General features: G+C 40.5%; 1 protein-coding gene across 3 annotated transcripts in view; it reads left to right on the forward strand.

Moving 5' to 3' along the window:
- The window catches only part of nrip1b (nuclear receptor interacting protein 1b), a 38,097-nt gene extending 21,070 nt beyond the window's left edge, over nucleotides 1-17,027 (forward strand). For 2 of the 3 annotated variants that reach the window (XM_052117783.1, XM_052117781.1), the window contains exon 2: nucleotides 11,798-17,027. In XM_052117783.1, coding sequence (XP_051973743.1) covers nucleotides 12,106-15,315 — 3,210 coding nt within the window. In that variant the 5' untranslated portion in view covers nucleotides 11,798-12,105 and the 3' untranslated portion in view covers nucleotides 15,316-17,027. Of the gene's footprint in view, nucleotides 1-4,812; nucleotides 4,916-11,797 lie in introns of all 3 variants that reach the window. The other variant, XM_052117782.1, reaches the window with a different exon arrangement.
- Nucleotides 17,028-17,974: the final 947 nt, after the last annotated feature.

Below are 17,974 nucleotides of genomic sequence, written 5' to 3' on the forward strand. Positions count from 1 at the left end.
ATGTGTCAGTAACTCCGTACTATAGACCTTTTGGTCTGATTGAGTGTAACGTGTTGCCCGAAGACCATGTCCCAAACCAGGCTGCAGTAATCTGATGAATTCCAGTGAAGGAGAGCTGTGATGTCTCGAACCCCTACGTGCTGCCATAAGAGTCCATGGCAGATGGCTTCCAGCAGAATCATGACATGCGATAACGTTTCAGTCAGGAAAGGTCAGTCTGTATGGCACTGCACAGTCCCCCACGAAGGATCCACACATTCCTGAGCGAGCTGCATGTATGCATGTTGTGTTCCTGTTAGCTGTGAGGCAGGGTTAGTGTTTAAACATGACATTTCTCTCCTCTTCCCTTACCTTAGTGTCAGTGCACAGAGGACAGTCCAAATATTTGTTTAAAGTGATGAACCTTGTGCAACCAAGGGCACTGCATTTGCATGATGATAAAAGGCACTCTATCCCCTCCTGCAACGCTTGCCGCGCATAGCTTGTTCTCTTTGGAGAATCGCCCTTGTTCAGGAGGGCATTGGAGAAGGATATGGAACCAAAACTACTGTGTGAGAATGTGTAAGTCCACTTGAGGAAAAAGGTTAATGAATGGGACAGTTTCCAAGAATTTAAACTTTCCAAATGCCAAATATTAGTAGAAATTAGGCTAGAATTTGTCCAATAACTTCATTAGGATATGCAACAGATTACATGGTTTAAACATATTGAAAGAAGTCTGACCCTAACCGATGTAAGTGATGTAAGCAATTCAAATCAAAGGCATACAAATCTTCTGCTAAGAAAACATCGGTCATGACTCGCACATGTTTGGACAACTTCACCTCAGTGGAAAATTTACCATCAGAAGTTTATTTAGGCTGCCTCGATTTGTTTTTTGTTTCTCCAGAACTCCATGTTGTTACACATGATGCATTCCAGTGTACATATTGAAGTACTCTAGTGAGTTTTTGTTTTATTATTATTCCGCCTCTGTCTGTTCAGTGTAAAGGTTGAAGATCCAGCATTCAGATAAGACTCCCCACTGGGCTGGAGATAACAGCCACGCAGATTGAAAAGAGAGAGAGAGAGAGAGAGACATTGGAAGAGGAAGCTTTGATATGTCTATCTGGCAGTGTGAAGGTTTTTGTCTTGCAGATCCAGTTCAAGGATGCCTGCAGGCAAGGCTGCCCTGACTGTGCCAGCGTTGCATCTCAAGGTCACATGCGCTCACCCTGTGACTAGCAGTAACAACAGGATGAGGGGGAGGGGAAAGGGGGCACTGTAAAATCCTTAATCCCCCGCCTGTGCATACAAAGAGCTGTCATTAACCCCTCAATGTCTTCATGCAGCCACGGCGCCAGTCGAGGGTTGTCTTTAATTGTCCTCTGCCCAGCCACAAGGCTTTGAAACTGCTCTATTGTGCCGTATATTCCAGCAGAGCCATTAGGTAGAAGGAATTAAATATAGCGAGAGGGGTCTAAAATCAGTGTAATTTACAGTTGTTTCAAGTATTTGTAAACACTTAAATACACTTAAAAAATATCTGGATTTCATTGACATTTTGTTATCTAATACAAACCAAGTGGCATCGGCAAACAAATTATGCTAGACGTTTTCTCAAAACATACTTTTTTGAGTCATTTCTTTCCAAGTAATTTAACCAACTGGTGTCATGGTGATTTTTAGTTGATGTTTGAAGCCAATGTTTTGTAAATCACTTCAGACCAACCATAAACATGTTCTACAAAGTTTTCTAACCAACATTGTGGTCTTAACTCAAAGCAATATACACTCACTGAACACTTTAATAGGAAGACTATGGTTCTAATAAAGTGCCCAACGTGGTCTTCTGGTGTTGGAGCACATCTGCCTCAAGGTTCGACATGTTGTGCATTCTGAGATGCTATTCTGTTCACTACAGTTGTACAGAGTGGTTTTCAGAGTTCCTGAAGCCTTTCTGTCAGCTTGAACCAGTCTGGCCATTCTCCGCTGACCTCTCATCAACAAGGCATTTTCCTCCGCAAAACTGCCGCTCACTGGATGTTTTTTGGTTTTGCCAACATTCAGTGTAATGTCTAGAATCTATTGTGTGTGAACATCCCAGGAGATCAGAAGTTAAAGAAATACTCAAACCAGCCCGTCTGGCACCAACAATCATGCCACTGTCGAAATCACTGAGATCACTTTTTTCCTCATTCTGATTGTTGATTTGAACATTAACTGACGGTCCTGACCTGTATCTGCTTGATTTTGTCTTGCAATGCTGCCACACGATTGGCTGATTAGAGCATTAATAAGTAGGCGTGTACACATGTTCCTAATAAAGTGCTCTTATAGTTATAATAGGTTTCAAATTATAAATCAATCAAATTAATTTTTGTAATATGTTATTACTACAGTATGTATTCACAATAAATCCCATTGCTTTGATATTTTGATATATTGCAAAGGCATTGATTCATTTTAAAGTATGTCTTGAGTGTCCAATTAAGCTTAAGGGCATCTGACTCATGACTGTTTCTCACACCTCTCTTGCTTTTAACTTGTGTATCCTTTTTTTTTTATTTAGTTAACCCTCCATTAATTCTGCTGTCTCACCACCCCTGTACCCTGTGGTCACACTGAAGCTTAGAGTAAAATCCCCATAGATTGTGTCACAGAGCAGTTTGTTTGAGCAGTTTTGTTTAATTAAATCTTGACCACAAGGTCTTGGATAAACTTGAATACAGGTGAGTTGTCATCTGTGTAGCCTTCACAACTAAAAGTCTTTCTCGGATGGGATTTGTGTGTTATTCTTTGAGACAACACCAGCATACTAACCACTTAAAGCTGGATTTAGCAGAGTGAACCCAGTTGACCCAATGTTTGAACTGAAAAGAGCCCATCAGAAAAGCAACGGTCATGTGTATGAGCTACCTGTGCTAAACTAATCTGCCCAACTGGAGTCTATCACCATTTTTGTGTCTTTTTTTCCAATATAACAGAGGTATAAAATGGACACTAAATGATCAATAACCACTGTCGTATTTCCTTATTTATTCTGATGTAAATCTTCCGTGGGCTGGCGTCCAACTCATTTCATTCCACTGTTGCAAATTAGTTTTCGTCGTACACAAAACGGAAGTGTTTTAAGATGATAAATTATATAATCATAACAAATTTGTCAACAATTTCCATTCTCCCTGACACATTGCTGAGGCCAAAGCAATTCTGTAGTTTTGCATTGCAGTGTGTTGTCCTAAAAACACACTCCAGAACCCACACTTGCACACATAGCATTGAAAGTTGTTGTGATGGCAGGGGAAGAGCATAAATCTTTAATATTAACGAGTCTGTCTGTGGCAAGAGACCTTGCAGCTTTGTCCCTCCTCTCAGCTTGCCTACATTACCTCGTCATTTAATTAACAGTAGGGATATTACAGAGATCCCAGGCCTGTGAAGATCTGATATAAATGTGAACATTTTACATTACTGTCACCCTGTTGGCTGAAAAAGTTTGGAGTGGATATACTGTAATAGAAATGGAATAAAAAATTATTTCCGGCCCATCGGTCCTCGCAGGAACATTCTCCATTAGGGCATGTGTATAAGCAACTACCTTACGATATACATTATGATGCGATTTACACATCACAATACATATGTCGCTCAGTACATCTGATCTTTGCTGATGCAAGTGATATGAGCGATTTAAATCCAAGAGATTCAAATGTCTGCTAAAGTATCAAACTTTCATAACTTGCTCATCTTTCATTTTTAAAAATTTTTACCTTCGTGGAAAAACTTATCATCAGAAGTTAATCTAGGAGATCTACATCTGCGTGTAGAGAGACATAATATGTGTGCGGTATATTTGATCATATCTGCGGCATTAGCGACACGAAAATAGATTGTTTTTAAACCGCTTTCTGAATACACCATCTGTCTTCTGTGGATCAAACAAACCGATAGTCCCGCCCCTACACATGCCATTGGTTAAGTCAGTGTTGTAGGGCTGGATAGGCATTTTATATTTTATAACGCCAATGTGACCGTGTTCACATGGCTTACTTATATTTGGGATAGAAGGAAGTATTTTATTACTGAAAAAGTTACACACCTCAGCTTTAGGCCAACAAAACAAAATATGAGGATCAAAATCACAATGTGTTTTCATGGTGCTAATTTTCACAATTCACCCACCATTGTCAGGTGTGTCAAAAAGCAAATTTTTAGAATGGGTGCAGGTTGTTTACAAAGGCCCTTTAAGGCAAGTCTGGTCACTTGGTGTCCAAGTTCGTAACGCCTTCAGGCAGCCTGCAAGACTGTGTATTATTTTTATTTATTTATTTATTTTTTATCTACTTGAATGGGGAATTACCAAAATTTCCAAAACGATTGGTCAAGATTACGTGCAAATAACAAATGTCTTCAGCCCAAATAACACAAAACCCACTATTTTTTTAGGCTGGTCCAACTATAACAGTTAAGATGGGACTTCCATTCCAACAACCACCATTTTCAGCATTAAGATTTCTCCCATTCCTATGCATATCAAGTGATCTATCTCATCCTATACTGTCTCTGATATTTTTCAAAGTGGATGTTGGTCTGGGTGTCTGCTGTATGATGAATGGGACATGCCAGTTATTGGGTTCCAGTGCCTGCAACCTAGAGAGCTGACAGCGTGGAACATCATGTGTTCCCCTGCACTTGCCTTTCCTAGAGCTGAAGTGGTTAATGTTTCGCTGTAATTGGCAACTGCAGCTGCTCTCCAGTTCGACAGGGATGAGTTTGGAGCCTCTGCCTTGCGTGACAGCTGCCTAATTGGGCACTCTCCCCTTGTGGCAGGTGCCGCCTCCTCCAGCCGGGCTGCTGACGAATGGCAGCGGATTACAGATGAGGACACAGTGACCCTCTCTACCTTCCTGCGCCTCTGCCGTTGGCATGTGGGGTGAGTTAGGAGGGCGGTGTGGTGTAGTTCAATGCTGCTGGGTTACCAGGAGGAGTAAGTAAGAGGGTGGGGTGGGGTTGTGCCAGGTGGCAGATGACAGAGTGTCACATGACAATGTCAGTATGTCAAGGGCGCAGACATCAGTAAAGTTGCGGCAACGCGTTTTTGTTTTTCCTGTTGTTTTTGAGATTCAGTTGTATAGCCCCTAGCTCTCTTCAAGCCTTAGCTAAGAGAGAGCACAGGATGGCAGCTTCCTGAGTGTTGTCATGCTGCTCTCCAGCTGTGTGTGTTAAACTGCAAGGTGAGGCTGTGTCCTCTTGTTAGAGGCGATTAATGACACTCGATATGTAAAAAATTCTGCTAATGGAAAATTTGCTGTTGGCTTTATTGTACCTCTTCCATTGACTACAGGGTGGACCGGACTAATGCCAGAAACATACTTTACTGTGGCAGTAAGAAACCTCAGTACTCAAGGGGCAGATCGAGTTACTGTCAAATGTTTATGCCATTAAAACTAGATGTGTTATTATTCAGCTAAGTTGCGCTCTATATATATGTGTGTATGTGATTTTAACTTCTCAGCAAGATTCTTTTTAAACTGTAGATACACCATCACAGTAGATTGCTTGAAAAAGAAAACTTGCCCCTCCCCCCAAAATAACGCAACCAATGGTGTGAGTTTGGAGTGGGACTATATGAATGTATGAACAACAACAGCACAATTGGTGTGTTTGAAAACATTGTTTATTTTTACAATTCCGTTCGGTGGCGCTAGTGACGCAGAAATTACATTCTTTAGCTTTAATTTATGCTAGTATCATGGAGTGCCATCTTAAGTTTCAAAATTCTCACAGAAGGTCATTATTGTCTTAAAGCTTTATATTCCTGCTATTCACAATTGTTGCGAGCCAGATTCAAACTTGCGTTGCCTATATTATTGATACAGAAGAGAGTGGACCGCTAAGGCAGAGAGATTAGACTCTCAATGCTTCTAACTACAGCAAGTCTGCATTTATGTCTCATTCAATGCAACCTGAAGAACAGTAAATCTGGGAGGTGGAATTTAAAAATACATATCCATTAAAAACAATGGTGTAAATTGTAATGAGTTAGTTTCCTAGCACATTTGTGTGTGTGTGTGTGTGTGTGTGTGTGTGTGTGTGTGTGTGTGTGTGTGTGTGTGTGTGTGTGTGTGTGTGTGTGTGTGTGTGTGTGTGAGTGTGAGTGTGAATGACTGCACATGATTGTTCTCTGTGTACATCTCTGATGTGCCTGTTCATGTGTGTGGTGACGCAGGTGCTTGTGGTTTTTGTTTTGTATATATATCAGACAGCAAGTGTGTCCTCGTGTGCATGTTTGTGTTGAAAAGGGGCCATGCAGCTGAGGCTGTACTCTGGGTTTGACTCTAACCTTGTTTCCCCTGTAGCTTTTTTGAAGTGTCGAGTGGAACGGCAGTGTAATCTGTGTCCTGACACACACATACACAGCCTTGAGGGCAGCAGTGATCATTCCAGCTGCTTTCTCATTCCCTGCAGCCCGATCAGTCTGGGGAAAGGCTGAAATGTGTGTTTGAGTGAGTGTGTAAGAGTGGAATTATTTGTGTGTGGAGGAGAGAGAGAGAGAGAGAGAGAGAGAGAGAGAGAGAGAGAGATTCATTCATTAGTATTCTGCTGAGGCGTCCTGCCGGTAGAGCAAATTGATTACCACACTTCACCTGTCTGAGCCTCCAGAGATCTGCAGCAAAGACGCCTGCTCTGTCTCTGAGCTCCCGTCGCCTCGGCAACGAAGGGCCGCTCACATTAGACATCATTAAAAAAAGCTTATAGTTGGGACACTGTTGTCTTGCATATTTTCACACCTTTTCGAGAGCGGGTGTGAAGATTGCTGATGTAGTCCTGTGGGGTTTCTTAATATGTATCTTCCTAGATTAGTAGTAAAAGAGGAGAGTGGATTGTAATTTGTATATTTTCATGTTTGCTTTTTAAATTGACTCTTCCATCCATGCTGGTGACAATGGAATAAGATTGCAGTAGCATAGGAATTGATATCTGTGCTAAAAAAGGGTGAAGTGGAGTGCCGAGAAATGAACCTGAATGCAAACAGTTATGGGTGGTCTGGCAATTCCAGGGAATGAAACATTAGACTTACTTATTTCTGTCCACTTAATGTGAACACGGGCAGGTGCAGGAGGAGGTGAAGGGCTCCGAGGAGGAGTAGGAAGAGCTGTTGTAGTATGAGTAACTTCAGAGGGTGGAGGAGGAGGCTATATGATCGATGGAACTGGCAGTGTTTTGATTAAAGAGACAGTGGGTGTGTAGAGTTGGCAAGTGGAGTTCTCGGAGTAGTAGGAATGCGTGTGCGCTGGAGCTCCAGTGATAAGAGTGGAGAGTGAATGAGATTCTGTAATTGTACCCAGGTGGCATTTCATTGGCATTTTCTGCCAGCATCCATGCCAGCTGGAATGATGCGCCAAGAGGAGGAACCGAGGTGCTTTGCCTTTTCAATGGTTAAGTGCACTTAATTGATTAAAAAAAATAATAGAACCTCTTGTATTGAATTTAATTAGATGGCATACATTAAAGTTAATATATATGCGAGTTCTGGAATTACTTACCACAGTGCTGACCAATAGAATTTTATTGAGAAATATAATTACCTTGTGTGAGCATTTCTTTAAGGCACAAGTCTTTCCTTGTTTCTTCTTCAACTTTGTGTACTTTTAGCACTGTGGACTTTTAGAAAGTGACTCTCAGTATGACTTTATTTGGTCTATTAACAATGTCCAACAGTGTATGTACATTCTTAACAGGAGATTTATGTCTCTTTTTTTTTTTTTTTTTTTTGCGAGTCATGAAAATTCCATCACAGTTTCATTTCCACCACATCTCAAATTTGTTACTGTGTGCAGTAGAATTTCATATAGTGGAAATGACGGTAATGGAATGACATTTTCAATGTATTTAAAAGAAAATAGCCTACTCCTTTGTCTTGCTAAGGCTAATTTCATTGCTCTAATTTTATGTGTTCTAAATTTAATTTAATCATATTTTCACACTTGCATAATTTTGCGATATTACAACTGATTGGAAATGTACACAAAATTCTGCTCATAAGTTATATTTACCATTTTATTTTATTAAAACACCACGTCCCATATTTCACATTTCATCTTAAGCATGTGCTTCACTGACACTTTTGTTGAATTGTATACAAGTACACTAGTTTATTATAGATGAAAAATGGTTTGGTGTGGTGGAAATTACGCCACAACTGTTGGACATTTGTACTTTTTGTAAAATGGACAGAAAAATGTTCACACAATAAATATTTCAATGGTTTGATTGTCACTCTTGTTTTGAATATCATAGTTTCAAACATGTAATGGATTTTCATAGTTGAAAGTAATGAAATCTGTACATAAAAGTTATTTTAAAAGTGCCAAAAAATAAATGCCAGAAGGCATGGTCAAAAAAGGTTTAAGTCCGTTTTAATGTGACCATGTAGTTAGTTTTAATCATAATCGACTACTTGAACATGAAATTGAACACCATGAAATAAATAAGACTTGCCTTAAGACTGATTTGTTTCAATGTGGCAAGTGAATTTTGTATTGTTACCCACTCTAGTATGCATTAATTTTATTTATTTTTCTCTATCTCTCTTTCAACTAGGAGAAATGTAACGGCATTCTGGTTCACGTCCGTCTCTAGACACACAAAGATAAACAGACGTTTCACAATTGTCTCTTTTGAAAGCACTATTAAATCATTCATCTTTTATGGCATCTACGCTGTGTTGTATTAATTGGCATTTTACACAAGATTAAAGTAATCATTTTTAAACAATGGATTAATGTATAAACCCATCACAAATAATTTACATACATATTTCTACTGTTTGTGTTGCTTTTTATTTTTTGTGTGTGTGTGTGTGTGTGTGTGTGTGTGTGTGTGTGTGTGTGTGTGTGTGTGTGTCAGTCATTGGCCTCTTTAAAATAAGGTCAATATGCCCTAGATTTGTATTTGGTTTGTGTCTTTGTAAGTTTGTTTGACTGCTTTTATGATTTATAGCAGACTCTGTTTTCAGAGCTCCATGAGATCACAGCAGCTGTTTATTTGCTGTACATTTTTTCCAGAGCAAAAGTTCACTGTTGTGGACATTACAGTTGTGTTTGTTTAGGTAGCGTGTCGCTCCCCTTATTTAATTTTCTCTAGCCATATTGAATTTAAAAATTCTGTCCTGCATATCTGAGTGAGTGCCTGTTGCCCAGCTGCCTCTGATAACATGATGGAAAGCAGTTTACCTGGTTCCCCTCCTTTTAAAATGTCTTTAACCTTACCTTTAACGCCATTAGGCGTCTGCCAGCCTGGTGCCAGATATTAGTGATACAAGCAGCTATGACTACATTGTCACTTTTTATTAATGCTGAACACTTTGCATTGACTCCAGGTGTTAGACTGCAATGTACTTGACCTTGAATTGCGGCACAATTCCTGTGGATCACCCAATTTTAATCATGCATTTTAAATGGTGCAAATAGATTACAGTTCCTTTTTACTAGGAGTAATTTATTAATTGTCTGGCTACTTTTGTGGAAGGGTCGGAGTCCAGTTAATTTCGTACCCTACATGTGAGGACTTTGCTTTGGATATTCAAATTTCTTCTTGACATTTGCATCAAGAAGTCACATTTAAGGAAATTTTTTCGTCCAACATCTCAAGGGAAATTGCCTCTCAGCCACTGATGGTTTGACCTTCCTGCTCATAATGTCTGGCTGAGCAAAGAAAGATGCCCTGCCAATGTTAAAGCTTCCTGTCTGCCTTTGTTCCCTTCACCACTGGCTAGGGAAGTCACTTAAAATGCTGTTGGGTGTGAATATTTGACATTGTCAGAGATAATGGATAATCACTTGTAGGCGGCTGGAGAAGAGGGAGAGAGAGAGGGTGCAGGAAAGCATATTTTGTTTGCTTTCCTGCACCCTCATGAATGGGGAAGACAAATTACTTTCCCCTATCCCAACTTTGTTTGCAAACTTTCTGTCACATTATATATTGAGTCCTCGTGAGCCTTTAAATGTACCTTTTTTGTCAAGTCAAAACTTGTACATGTTGTAAAGATCTTGCTTGGTCTAGTTTTTATTATTCTTTCATTATGAGTTTCCATACTTTTATTTTGTTGTCTGTTTATTTTATTTTCCAGTCCCAAGTTTTTGTAGAGCTTTTTATTTGTAGAGTAGCAACACTTCCAAGCATGTTGAATTGGCAGGAAAGCAATCTTAATCTGGCCGATTAAGATTAGTGCAAGACGTCAGATGGCTCAATTCTGGCAGGTTGCCCTCTGTGTTGTTAAATTTGGGTCAGTAGCTCAGGATGGTCAGGTAACCGAGAATGAATTAGTTAATGAATTGGTTTTCTATTCTGTGTCCTTGCAGTTCCTCTGTCGCAACTTGTTTTGGTTGACCTTTTCAACTTAATGAAGTTTGCATCAAATTTAAATGTGCCTGACCTTGGACACACCAGTAATGATTCTCAAAGAATCTTCTTGTCAGGTCATCTTGAGAATCTTTAGTTACTGTTCCACTCTGAATATTTCAGGCATCAACATGCAGGTGATTCGCTGTAACAGCGTCCCCAGCTCAAAGTCAAGCTTCACTCCTCGGCAAACCACTGTAACCCATTACACCACTGCTGAAGATGCAGGACATTGAGGGGTGAGGTGCTGTCTGGCAGCTGAATACTGCCTTGGGGGAAGCTGGAGAATCCTGTATTAATTAACCTTTGTGGTGGTGGGCATGACAGTGTGAAGCCAGGAGTATATATGGAGGCAGTTGTGACAGGGTTCAGGCCCGTTGACCGAGAAGCCAGCGGTGCTGTCATGTTATCTGATGCTGTGGCTCTGTGGAAGAGCAGTCTGACAGGTGTGTGCCATGTGCACCCCTCCACACCTGCTAGGCCTACCAAGCCACGCTGACCTGAGTGTGAAAAGCTGTTGACAGCCGTTTTTATCACTTCTATAGTCCTGTTATGCCAGGGAGACTGTTGTAAGAGGAACATATTTTATTTATGTTTTAATCCTTTTTCATACCATATTATGAGTTGATACTTGCTCACATGCAGGGGTGGAAATCAAAAAGGACCTGGTGATGCCATATTAATTTGACATTTGAGTCGCAGTATTTATGCTTACTGCTTGGTGTATTGCAAATTAAAATGATACAGTATATTACAATCTTTTACTCTTGTATCTCATTGTTTTTCTCCAGGACCAAGTGAGCAGCTCCAGCTGTCCTCTGTTATCGAATATGTAAAACATGAATATCAGAGACAGCACAAAGTATTTAGTATATATTCTAGCAAAGATTTTACTCTTCAGTTTGTTTCAAGAATTTGTCCTTCATCTTATTAACAAAGTTTAGGCAAATATCTTTCCTTTTGAATGTAATACTATGAGCATGCCCTACCTATACATTTCTTATAGGTACCCTTAAGCTATCCATTTACACTCCACTAGCTGTGATCTCTGGTGATAATTCTCAGAAGTGCTTTGCCACATGGGGAGTGATGGACATTTAAAAGCCTTTTGTCAATGTTTTATCTCCGATGTAAAGTCTTAAAGCAGAATCCCAACTGGGTGTCTGTGCAGTTGGCAATTGCTTTCACCATCCTTGTGTTTTATCTGGAGTTCCTATCTATTAGGTTTTGATCATCAAATAGAAGTTTCTGTGTTGACAAGCTTTTTTTATTTATTTGTTTTGTTTTTTCCTTGTCTGACTACTGAGAACTTGTTGCTTTTGACTTAAAAGAATGGTTCCTTGGTTGTTGTGGTGATTCTGTGATGTTGACACCTGTCATTCATATAGTGCCTTCTTTCCCTTTGTTGCAGGTTCCCGTGTGGCCACATCTGAGATCAGAAATGCAGAACTTCCAAATATTCCTCATTTCTCTGAAAGTGCTCACAGCATCATTCTAAACCAGTGTGGATTGAGTCAAACTGTCACTGATTGCAATGTGATGCCAGCTGGGTTGTCCTGCTAAGACTTAACAAATACCTGATGGTCTTGGATATAAAACTCTTTGACTGGAAAAGGAGGACAGTCCAAACCCTACTGCTTTCAGAGTTCATTGCACAGATCTTTCGAAGACATTTTCAGTAGTTGTAGAAAAACACATCAGGGCATCCTACTGTAGAACATGACTCATGGGGTGGAGTCTGGCCCTGAAACTCACCAGGATTCCACTGCTTTAACATATCTGGAGGGTTTGCTAATGCATCCGATCACAACTGGGCCAACTGCCACTGCTACACTGAGATCAGAGCCTGACCACAACAATGAGGAAAATGCCAACAAGGTAACTAGGGCATTTTTGCTACCCAACCATGGCTCCGCCTCACCAGACAAGGGCAGCCCACCTAGTGCATCCTCACAGCATCTTAAAAAGGCCAGACTGCTTCGCTCCGGGGCATGGAGTGTAGATGACAGCAAGAAACAGGCTGGGGATGTGGTGGAAGTGAGTGGACGAGGCCTGGATGGCCCTGTGCAGGGGGAAAGCACATTGCTGGCCTCTCTGCTGCAGTCCTTCAGCTCCCAGCTGCAGAGTGTCGCCTTGTCACAGCACATTTCTCAAAGCCACAAACAGTTCAATAGGGAGAGAAGTGAAAGCTCTCCTGTTGATAAGGAAACCCAGCAGAGTTACAGCACAGCATCAGGCCACCTCAAAAGCCTCATGAGGAAAAGCAAGCAGCAGAACCATAACACAGTGCCTTATTGTCGTCGGAGTAACCAGAACCGAAGTTCTGAGTCCCCTCGCTCCATTCAAAGCTCTGACCAGCCCACTGCTTCAGAATCCATGTCCTGCACAGAGCGGCTAAAAGCTGTGGCCAACATAGTGCAGGCCAGGTCTAGTCCGGCCCCTTCCCCCAAGCCCAGTGTAGCCTGCAGTCAGCTGGCTTTACTACTGTCCAGTGAGGTTCATCTACAGCAGTACTCCAGAGAGCAGGCCTTGAAAGCACAATTAGCAAGTCGATCAGCGAGCGAGAGGCTAGCTGCCATGGCCACACAGCAAACGCAGGATAAGAGGCCTCCCAGCATGGGGCTCCCATCAACTTCCCCAAACATGCTAAGCTCCCTAACTGTTCAAAATGGAACACTTTCCCCACCAGCATTAAACTCCAGCAAGAGAAGCCCTTCCATTCCTTTGTCCTCCCCAAGAGACCCCAAAGAGAGACGGCCATTTGACAGACACAGTCGACCTTCACAAAACTGCAGCAGCCTTCTGCTATTGCTCCTCAACAACCACAATGCCCAGCAGCAGCTCACCAAGAACGGACACATGGAGGATGATCGCGGCATCCTCCCAAGCCAGGCCACCTCCCTGCAGTCCGACAGTGACTACTCCAACCAGGAGAACAGTCTAACCAAAGACAGCAGTGACGCTGAGAGCTTTTCCAGCTGTTCCCCTATTGACCTCTCCATGAGAGGCAGATTGACTAGCCAAAAATCTGAGGCCTGCTCTTCCTTAACCTCCTCTTTAGACAAGCTCACAGAGTCTCTCATAAACAAATGGAAGCCGGAACCTTCTGCAGCAAAGGTTCATGAGGCCATGGATCTGGATGCCAGCCCAGACATGAAATCCCATGATAAGGTCACCCTAATGCAGTTACTGCTAGAGCGCAGAAATAACAAGGTAAACAAAGGTCCAGATAATCCTGGTTTGCAGCCTGAGGCAGTCATCAGCAGCTTGACTGCAGGTCCACTTAAACGGATTGGCACGCCGGAGGACAGCAGGACGTGGAGTCCTCTGGACTGGCAGACAGGTGGATGTTTATCTACATTCAGCTCAGTCTCACCGTCCTATTCCTACCCATCTCCCCGTGCCCAGTCTAGCCCCCTTGATTTGTGCAAGTCTAAAAGTCACTCTAGTGAGAAGATGGCAGAGCCTTCTTTCAGTGCCAGCAAACTACTACAGAATCTGGCACAGAGTGGCGTAAATAACTTGTCCCCTTCTCCTCCATTACACACTTACAAGTCAACCAGCAGAAGGCAAAGCCCAAAACTTGATCTTGACAAGCCACAGGCTCTTCTGAATCAGTTTGTCTCTCCAATAAAACAGAACAGAACCTCCATGCTGGATAGACCCCCTGCTACTTTCACACCTCACAAGCATGAGCAGTCACTCTTGGCATCAACGCAGTTAGAAAACCTTCTAGAGAAGCGCACTGTACTGCAGCTTCTGCTGGGAACTGCTTCCCACAAGGAAAGATCCAGCATGCACAGAGTCTCTGAAGTAACACCAAGGGGGCTGGAGAAGCCTCAGTGGACCTCCGCCACCTGTGACAGCTCAAATGGGCCTTTACTGAACGTCAAGATAAAAACAGAGCCAGTAGAGGAGAATCTTTCATCAGACAGCTCTGATGATGGCATGTTCCATCAAAGACAATCAGAGCAACCCACTCCCATTTCAGAAGCACAGGACAAGATCAAATCTGAGCTATGTCCTAAAGAAACAGCTGAGAAATTTGAATTTCTTAGCCAGCTTTTGAAAGAGCAGAATGCTACCTACCTTTCAAAGCCACACAACAAGCTCCTCTTGAACTCTGTAAAAGAGGAGTCATTGGATTTTCACAGCCCTGCTCCTAAAAAAAGAAAACTGTGCATTGAGCTGGCCGAGCACCTGAATAATGAGCTCTGTCAAGTATCAGGAGATACAACAAGTGACAATCTGGTGTCTGGAACTTCTGAATACATGAACAGACAGCTGATAAGGCCAATGGAAGAAGATTTAGCTAGGAGTCCAAGGAGCAAAGCTCCTCTGTCCAGAGAAAGCCAAGGCTTCAATGTTCTCAAACAACTCCTCCTCTCAGAAAACTGCCTGAAGGAGTTATCCCAACCCAGAGGGACCCTGAATCCCTTCCTCCCTGCAGCCAATGGGAACTTAACTCAGTCTGGTTTTTCTCATGAGTTATCGAACTTACCATGGTACCCGTATTCTCTCAGTACAGGGCCTGGTGTCCCCAAATCAGTGTCCACTCCAGCATCTCATGATAGCAATGGGGAGTCTCTACTTTGGGCTAAGGGCTCTCCCAAAGCCAGTCCTAAACCTGTTAAACAAGAACCTGAGGGGTCACCTGGAGAAACTTTTATCAGGGAGGAGAGATCCAGTCCAAACTCGCCACCTTTTACCAGATCTAACCCGATTCTGTACTACATGCTCCAGCAGGGAAACGGCCAGCTAAGAAATGAGATTCGGGATCAGGAACAGCCAGCCCACTGTGCAGTGAGTCTAAAAGTGGAACCTTGTTGTGATAACGCTGACTATTACCACAGGATAAACTCTCTGGCTCATAGACAGACTCCCAGCCAGAGAGAGGAGAATCTGAATGGCTCAGTGGAGAAATGGTAGATCTCTGCTACCAAAGACAGCAAGATGCACAGTCATGCGTTTCTGTCCATTTTTATTCTTAAAATGATGAAACCAAGACTGTTTGGCTGTTTAAAATTATTTTGTTTGTATGTTTAATTTGTGTTTGTTTTTATGTCCGAATGAGATGGTCACATGGCCCTCCATGATTTAATTATTTTGCATACACATCTTTTGTTGAGACTCTGCTATGAATGGAGTTGTAGTGTGTATGCTGAGATAACTGTTCAGCAGAACATAACATTTAAACCATGAAAAGCCCTCCTGTACCTGAAATATTTATGTTGAACATTCAATTACATTTATTATTGATGAATCTAGAAATGTTACTGTTAATTTCACTCTATATTTATCTACAGCCAAATCAGGACCCTTCCTGTTTTTTAATGCAAATAATATTGTACAGCCTAAGCACAATACCATTACGGATTTGTGGCATTGAAAGTCCAATAATAACAGTGGAATAAATTGTAATTGTAATATTCTTACAGCTGAATTTAAAGGAATTGCAGTGTAATTTATCAGGTATCTTTTATGTCAAGCTTTGTTGAGGTCAAGAGAGTTTTTCACATATTCAGGAATGAGTGCTCTAGAATGTTCTATAATTGTAGCTTAGTCAGTTCTACATTGCTTTAATTTCATCTGGAATGAAACCGTAGGTGTTATGTGATGATAGTGGCATGATGTTTAAAAAAAAAAATAAACCCAAACAAAGTGTCATATTTTTAGCAAATGAAATGCTTTTTACAGTTTGTATAATTTGTTTTGTACTTTATCTAAATATTCTGCATGTAGCATTTCACAGTCTTGTGAACTCTAATTGAATTATGTTGAATTTTGAAAAGATTATACAGTTTGTCCACCAAAGCCACAAAGGTTTATTATTTTGAATTCTAATTTTTATGAAATAGAAGATCTCTCTACAGGGGAAACAGATCCCTGTTTAGGATGCTGTGTGAATCGTATGTTATACTGTGAGAAGGGATTGCAATCCAGTTTGATTTTTTTATTAGTTGAATTGAAGTAAATCTTTTTTATATATATTCTGATAAAGGCCCATCACTCACTAAGTCTTAAATGATCCTAGAAAATGTCAGAATTTATTCCACATTCTCTTAATACGATGCATATGTTTTGACAATGGTTAGATATATTTATGTAAATATTGCTTTCATGATGAAAGATGACTATTTTGTATTGTTCAAAACAAAAATAGTTTTTAAAGTCTTGTATTGTACATATAAAAACTGTAATAATGTACATAGGGTACTGGAGTAAACACTTTTCTGCATGTTGTGGGCTAACGATAATCTTTGTTCACATCTACTGCTCTGTCTGAGGCTCTGCTCTGCTGCCTGTAGCATGCACACGCATGGGGAGTGCCTGTGTATGGGGAAATGTCAAGTCTTAAAATAGATGTTTTATCATGGAGAGATGGGGACTTAAACTATAATCTGTGCAAATGCAGTCCTAGACTTGTGAGCCAATGCTCAAAACTGTGAGGACAATTGTGCATTTTGTTAATGGTTTTATGTTTCTGTTATCGGTTAAAAAAAGAAGCTTAATAATAATAAAAAAAAATATTGTTCAGTTTAATTTAGTCTCTGTAATATACTCCTGTAATGATCATTTGGTTTTCTTGTGTTCTGTTTATGTTGTTTATTTGCACTGATAGCATAATAAAATATTGAAAAACACAAAAATAAATGTTTGTAATTATTACTTTTAACTTTATGCATTGAAGTTTAAAATATGGTGGGAATGCAATTCCTGGTTGGTACATGACAAATGAATTTTTGCTTCAATAATCATAAAATTATCTATAAACATCCTTAACCTTAAACCGCTTGAAAAGTCATGTAATCTAATTCACTCAAATATTTCAGTCTATATTTAATATTTACGCATTTCAGTTGTATAACCAATATCAATAAAAACAATTTAACTTGGATGGAAATCTTTGAGTGTTGGTCAAAAGATGTGGGAATCCTGCTTGCTATACATAGAGCAACTATAAGTAGCTTAGTGTTAACCCCTGTGAAGGTTAAATAAATGTTAACTAACACTTAACTGCCTGCATTCATTCCCCCAAAATCACTTCTGTGTCTTTGATTCCAACCGTGAGAGACTGTAATATATAAAAAACTTTTCCAATCTGGTATGTGCATTTCTGCCAGTTTTCAACAATGGCAGGAAAGAGATGGTAAGGAGTATTTGGAAAACATTGTCTTATAATTATGGGAAAACAGGTTCTTGGCTTCCATTTTGAAAAGTGGCTTGTCCAACCATTGTGAGAAATGCATTGATCTCAATTCTAAACTTCCTCTTGGCCACTTAAAACAAACATCAGAGTAAACATTTCATCTTAAAATCGAGACAATCATTGGATTGCGTGTTCCAAAGGACTACATGACATTTCCCTATTGTCACATGTAATTGTTGGACAATAAAACCATGCTTAATATATGAGTATCATTACAAAATATTTAAGTGCCACTTATTTTAAAGAAAGATATCACAAACACACATTTTATCCAAACGAAGTTTGTTAGGTTTTAAATAGCACTATACAAAACAATACTGTAGATAAACTGTTTAATATTAAGACAAAGATTTGTTAAAAGTGAACAAATGTGATTTT

The sequence above is a fragment of the Xyrauchen texanus genome, chromosome 44 (assembly GCF_025860055.1).
Source record: "Xyrauchen texanus isolate HMW12.3.18 chromosome 44, RBS_HiC_50CHRs, whole genome shotgun sequence".
NCBI classification, from domain to species: Eukaryota; Metazoa; Chordata; class Actinopteri; order Cypriniformes; family Catostomidae; genus Xyrauchen; species Xyrauchen texanus.